At 47.3% G+C, this 7361-nt stretch overlaps 1 protein-coding gene across 1 annotated transcript in view; it reads right to left on the bottom strand.

The window, feature by feature from the left end:
* Positions 1-7361, bottom strand: part of LOC119097935 (serine/threonine-protein kinase NIM1) — a gene marked incomplete in the record, with an annotated part of 119578 nt that overhangs the window by 24368 nt on the left and 87849 nt on the right. Inside the window, 1 exon segment of the mRNA XM_037220877.1 lies at positions 5427-5593. Coding sequence (XP_037076772.1) covers positions 5427-5593 — 167 coding nt within the window.

The raw sequence follows: 7361 nt of genomic DNA, 5'->3' as shown, positions 1-7361 counted from the left end.
AGGAGAGGGAGAGGAGAGAGAGAGAGAGAGAGGGAGAGGGGGAGAGGAGAGAGAGGGTATATATATATATATATATATATATATATATATATATATATATATATATATATATATATATATATATATATCCATATGTGTGTGTGTGTGTGTGTGTGTGTGTGTGTGTGTGTGTGTGTGTGTGTGTGTGTGTGTGTGTGTGTGTGTGTGTGTGTGTGTGTGTGTGTGTGTGTGTGTGCGTAAATACACTTAAAAGGACAGCATGGTCTTTCGAATGATTCTAGCGGATGAAATAACGCAGGGCTATTTCCATGTGTCCATAAAATGCAATAGAAACATGGCTGTTCGGCATAGGGGCGTAAACAAAAGCGCTGTGGTGAATAGAATATAAAAGACTTGAGATGACATGACGGCCTGGGAAATTCCAGGATAATAGCAAAAGCTTTCCTACCTTCAAAGCTATGAAACGTTCAGGCTTTGACGACACAACATTTCCAACCCAACATCCATTGTCCCTCCCACCAACCAAGCAGGTAGTGTATAAATCCCAGTGTTTCATTCCATGTTAATACATACTAGCTGGGCAGCTCACATTGTGAGCGGAAAGCTGATCACCCCAGAGATTATGGTCAAACCGTTTTGTGAATAGGAAATTTCCAAAATGAAATAAATGTGAGCAAATGTGATTTCGTTCCCATCCATGCGAATCAATTCTTTATCCGACTCTGCCGAATAGGCAATAGATGCGTATGCCAATCCGATTCAGGCAGCATAGAAACAATTCCAAATCGGACCAAATTCCGCTGGAGTCAAGCACAAGCGTGGTTGCAGCGGTTGCACGGGATCAGAAACGATGAGGTTCCATCCAGTTTTATACCTCTTTTCTTAGATTTCCTGTTCAGCGCTAGAAAACATGACGGAAAACCAAAGCCGGTGATTGAATATTTAGAGGGAAATGTACCGACCTTGGCGCACATTAGAACTATCTGTAATGAATGGCGGGACTAGTCATCACCGAGCATAACGCTAAAACATGCACTTGGGGCACAGCAAACCTGAAATAACTTGGACAGAGCTAAAAGATGCCGAGTTCAAGCCGCAATCAATGAACCTTACGTTGATAGCCGCCACATATGCAACATGAAATTGCACGTACATTGGCAAATCGCAACTCGTGCAACAGGTGTTTAACAGATCTAAAATGATTCCGCAGCGGGCTGCAGCTGGGCTTTTGCGACGCTGATGGGCCTCAACTTGTAATGTGAGGCAGCCTTCGGGTACACGGATCCCATTGCACTTCAGCGCAATGAACAACCATTTCTTATCGAAACAGCCTATCGTGAGCTCCTAAAACAAATATCATAAAAACAACTTAGTATCAATGCCTGCTCAACAAACGTTTAAACTCAAATGTATAAAACAAAAGTGACCAAGATCTACTTTTTGGTGTGTGAGCTGTGCAGGAGTCATGTGTAAAGGTTCGTGGCAGTCGCCGTTTCAAATAAGGAGTTCTAGGCGTTGTGGAGAATTTGAGAAAACTGGCTTTGCGTTCTAGTCGAGCACGTATATTAGGTATATATATATATATATATATATATATATATATATATATATATGTGTGTGTGTGTGTGTGTGTGTGTATAGATATGCACGTTTTGCGAAAAACTCCCGGTGGACTTGGCATTGATTCCTTTTTAACGTTTTCGCGATAAATCTGATGACAGTCTTCGGTTTTTCTTACCGTTCGCTTTAAATGGCACCAAAGCTCATGACACAACAATACAGATTGTTATATTGCATGGCTTGGTATTAGTCATATTTCTCAACCATTCATCCCTCATCGCACATTTCTCGAGCGACGATTCTAGACAAAGTCAATATAACGGCGTGTTAGCAAATTTCAAGTTATCTCGTGACTATTCTAACATGGAAGTCAAGCCTACATATATCAGCTTTTGTAATATCGGTATAGCGCAAACATACTACAGGCATATCACATTACAGATGCAAACATTCACGCATCATGTATACTCATCACTGACAGGTAATAACGTTCATTTGCGACACGCAAAACACTCCATGTTCCGGAGCTCTCCGCCCTAATAGTGGCCCTCCATACAGATGGAGGGTTCCACGAACATTTGTTTGCTTGTCAATGCGAGGATCCCATTGGCGGATATGTATCGCTTCTGGAGGGATGAGTTTTCGTCTCTGTGTGGAGTGTGCGATGATTTTTGTGCTGTTGAGGATTTGCGTGTCAGGTGGGTTTTGTCTTGGTCTCTGTGTGTGTGTGCGCGGGCCGCCGTTTTGTGGGTGCATGGTCAAACGTCTGAAGAGTTTCGTTGCGTGGCCAATATATGCACTATTAAGTCACAACGTACAGCCTTCTACGTTGTATTTATAGTAATTCAAGACGTTTTACGTCGCAGTATCTAAAACCGAAAAAACAGAACATTTCAACATGTACCACCTATTCTTTAAAAAAGCACAATGTCCCTGGCTACAAAGCTGACGAAAAGCCCTGCACAGCAATGTCTATCACATTTGTCAAACGAAGAATCCGAGTGGCGGTATCAAATTAAACTTTTATTGAGTTAAACATCCTCCATGATCATGAACAATAGCCCTCCACGTAATTCGGCTCCATTAAAAAAAGCATCATTTGTCACCACAAATGCGGCATAGAGACGATACACATAGAAAACATACATACATATCCGCGAATGGCACTCTCTCATTAGCAAACAAACAAATGCACGTGGAAACATCCATCTGCACGGAGGGCCACCGTTACGGCAGAGAGCGCAGGAGCATTGAGTATTTTGCGTGTCGCGGATAAACGCTGTTACCGGTCAATATTGAGTGTACTGCGTGAGTAAATGCTAATGTCTGTACTGTTATATGTCTGTGCTCTGTTTGCGCTACACCCGTTTTACAAAAATTGAGGTATGTGGGCATGAGATTCATGCTAAAAGGTCCCGAGAGAACATGAATTGTGCTTACATGCGAGAATATCGACTTTGAAACCATCAGTCAAGAAAATGGCCGATAAAGGATAAAACGTTAAGAAATATAGATCATAGCAGGCCATGCGATATAAAATCAATTACTTATTTGCAACATGAGCTTTGGTGTCATTTTGAGCGAACATCGAAAAGAATATCGAAAACTGTCATCAGTTTTGTCGGGAAACATCCAAAAACATCATCAATGCTGAGTCCACTTTGACTTTTAACAATGCGTGTATCAAAAATAATATATAAGCTCTATTATATACACTATAATAATATATATATAGTTATTATATATATTATAATAATATATATAGCTATAGTATATACCCAAGCTATATATATATATATATATATATATATATATATATATATACATAGGTATGTGAATTTCGAGAAAAAGTCGCTGCCCCTGCCCCAATGATAGAAGCCGCTGGGGTGCATGCGGTTTGCGATGTTGCCCGCATTCATCAGAAGAATCAACTGCAGCCTGCCACTCGAGGCGCCGTCGCCACAAAACATTCGAACTCGTGGCATGCGCCCTGAAAAACAGAGTCCAGCGAGAGCATAGCGGAACATCAAACATTTCAGGGCACAACGAATGTTATGAGCGCCATAATTGTCGCTTTTACGACAGCTCGATGCAACTTTTTGCTCTGGTTGCGTTGGTGATGACTTGGAGCTGTGGGGCGCGTTGACGGCGAAAGGTCATGAAGCGGAGGTCATGTCTCCCCACCTGAGCTTGCATTGGTGTTTTTTACAACCAAATAACATTGTTGTATTGCGGCCCATGTGCTTTATTGCGACGATTGCCAAAGGCGCACTTCGGAGTGCTGAACAGCAGCTCAGCCGATCGGCACTTGCGCAACGCACCGACGTGCTCAATGAATGATAGGAATACGCCTAATACCTCTTTTGGTTGACACATCCGCTGTCAACAATACATCTGGACGGCTAGCATATCAGCTCATTACAGTTGTGACGCAACTAATGGTGACCTGTATCCTAAATAACATCTGACTGGTCATTCATTTCGTTTTCCATTTGAAGTTCGGCTCCTGGAGGTGAGCTGTAGTAGACGTGGAAGACAGGGCGCATCCCCAGATCCACATTGAAATTTGGCGCCACGCCTAAGGCGTTACATGCAAAGGTTGAGTCCAAAATACACTCCAGTTCTTCCAATCATCAGCAAGTGAAGCCGCACTCGCGACTCTTTCAAAAGAAGCGACCGCTCGCCTACTCCGCCGAAGCTGATCAAAAGCGTTCGATTTTCGCATGTTGATGCACACCACAAGTCAGTTCGTACAAACCTAGTCATGATGCCGCGGTGACAAGGTTGCTCCGTTTTGAGTGCGCTGCTGCATACACAGGCCTTCAATTGCTGTGTGTGAGTTGCGTCAGCCACTGACCTGCCCTTGACCGGTGTATGATCCCTTAGTCACAGGCCTACCCTTGACCTACGCAACCCTGACCTGTGACCTAGTCTGCCTCTGACCTGTGTATCGTCCCATGACCTGTTATGTGTATCTTTCCCTGACTTGCCCATGTATATTTCCTCCGACCCGTCCCTGTGCATCTTCCCATGACCTGTTAATGTGTATCTTTCCCTGACTTGTCCGCGTGTATTTCCCCCGACCCGTCCCTGGGTATCTTTCCCTGGCCTGTCCCTGTCTACCTTTTCTTGACCTGTTCATAAGTATCTCCCCTTGCTTCTCCATGTGTATCTCCCCTGACCTGTCCCTGTGCGTCTCCTCTGATCTGTCCATATGTATCTCCCTGACCTGTTCATATGTATCTCCCCCGACCTGTCCCTGTGTATCTTTCCCTGACCTGTTCACTTGTGTTTCCCATGGCCTGTCCATATGTATCTCCCCTAACCTCTCAATGTGTATCTTCCCTTTCCTGTCCCCATGTATCTCCCCTGATTTGTCTGTATATCCCCCTGATCTATATCTCGCCTGACCTGCCTATATTCATCTCCCCTTGACCTGCCCCTGTGTATCTTCCTCTAGCCTGTCCATGATTGTCTTCCCCGGCCTGTCCCTGTGTATCTCCCCTGACTTGTCTGGTGTATCTCCCTTGAAGTGGCCCTGTGCATCTCCCTCTGACCTGTCTCTGCTACCTCCCTGCCTGTCCCATACCTATGTTCCCTGACAGCGGCAAGCTCCCTCCTGACCGGTGCATGAGGCCCCAGTCACAAATCTACCCATGATCTGCATGCGATCCTTCGGTCGTCTGTCTGCACCCTGACCTTATAAGTCTGCTACTGGCCTGGGCATGACCCACGGTCACAAGTCTGTCAGCGGCATAAGTACGCTGCCGTGCCGCGAGTCTGCCTTCGACCCGTGGGCGACCTCACTGCGACAGGCCTGATCCTTGACCTGCGTATGACGCCACGGTCGCCGGTTGGTCCCTGACCTGTGGATGATGCCGCGACCGTGCATGTAGGTGAGAGCCGAGACCAGCTGGCGGCAGAAGGGACGGGCCCGGCCCTCGGGGAACCGGCCCTCCCTCTGTGCCTTCACCAGCGACGACAGGTCACCGCCCGGCGCGTACTCCATCACCAGACAGTAGAGGTGACCCGACTGCGGAACAGGGCCGAGTCAGTGCGGAGTTTCGGTGGCGCGGAGTCGCGGGAAACAGGGCCAGATCAGGCGGGGAGACATGCGGCACAGGGCCAGGTCAGGCGGGGAGACCTGCGGCACAGGGCCAGGTTAGACGGGGAGTCTTGCGGCCAGGGTCAGACCAGGCGGGAGTCGTGCGGCACAGGGCCAGGTCAGGCGGGGAGTCGTGCGGCACAGGGTCAGACCAGGCGGGGAGTCATGTGGCACAGGGTCAGACCAGGCAGGGAGTCATGCGACCAGGGTCAGGCCAGGCCGGGGTCATGCGGCTCAGAGCCTGGCCGAATGTAAAGCTATACCCAGCTTTGCACAGTTGTTTGGCCTTGAGTGACAGACATCCGACGAGTTCGCCTGGCATAAACTGGTATGAGCAAATGATTAGAAATTTGCGTCCAACTATGACCTTACACGGACATGAATGTGTGCGGACCTATTGTGCAAGGTTGTATTGGTTTGCATCTGTCAAAGATTGTAAATACCGGAGCCGGATTATGCACCCAATAAAATACATTAGATTTTTTAAACTATGTGCGCGCCTAGTTAATACGCAAAAATCTGTTACAATAAAAGTCGGTTCAGAAAACGAATGACCTTTGTTAATGACAAAAAAATATGCACGTGGTTACATTTGGAGAGCGCTCGGCTGCAGCAAATAGATCAATACCATTGTCCATTAACAGAGACAGTCCGTGTGTGTGCATTACACAAAGATGTTCGCCTCTTGACGCACGCCTGTACTGTCTTTGATCTAAAACAGAACTTGTTTACAGCTAACGTTAAATCCACGCGACTGGAAGAGTCTGAGATATTACACTTTTAAATGTTCATACTAGGCAGCCAGGCAGGTGAATTGCATTTGGAAGCGATTTTCCACAACACGGTGCTGTAAAAACTTTCTTTATCCTCAACCAGAGTGTAAAGCAGCGTGTGTGGAAAGATCGGAGAAGGGGGGATTTTAAACACTCCTTAAAATCGCAAACTTGTCGATAATGGTCTCGCGGTCCGCCACCGGCCGAACAGGAACATTGCCATTCATTCTCGGCCGCGCACAATTGAGAGGCACCCTCGAGTTTTTGCTCCGGTGCAGCGCCCGCGGGATTGAATCAAAAAGTTCGGTCGCCGGTGAAAACCCATCGGACTTTGAAAACCGTCACACGGTCCCTTTCTCGTCCGACGAAATGACAAACTTTGCGAATGAGACGCTGCCAGAATACGAATCAGCGATTGGAAGCCGCCGACAACAGCCCTGGGGCGGCTGTTGACGTCGGCGGCGGACCGCGACGTGGCCGACGGAACGTGGGGGGGGGGGGGGGGGGGCAGGGGGTAGACGTCTGATCCCGACGCACAAATCCAGATGCACTAGCTCCAGACATGGCGCTGAAAACATAGGAAAACATCAGTTTTTGGTACATTGGAGTGACGCGTCTCATCTCTACATACGCTTTCTTAGTGCCGGTTTAAAATAGTGGCCGGCAGAATCAGGCGTTCCTTAGGGGGTGAAACCTATTGAAAACATCAGGGTGACGAACGAATCGCTGAAGCCAAGTCACCCAAGCTCACAACGAACTCTATGACGGATGAGTCTGGATGGCCGTTAGTAAATGCACGTGTCGCCTGTGCGGCGCCAGGACCCTGGGTCATCTGTCACATACCAGGTTGCAGTCATTCGGGAGCGGCCAAAAACATCTGTAAATCTTTCCGCAGCTGCCTTTTTCCACCCGCCTTTTCAATT

Source organism: Pollicipes pollicipes, unplaced genomic scaffold, assembly GCF_011947565.3.
Source record: "Pollicipes pollicipes isolate AB1234 unplaced genomic scaffold, Ppol_2.1 Scaffold_4740;HRSCAF=5597_pilon_pilon_pilon, whole genome shotgun sequence".
Lineage (NCBI taxonomy): Eukaryota > Metazoa > Arthropoda > Thecostraca > Pollicipedomorpha > Pollicipedidae > Pollicipes > Pollicipes pollicipes.
The sequence above is the reverse complement of the archived record's forward strand: the minus strand, read 5'-3'. Positions and strand labels throughout refer to the sequence as shown.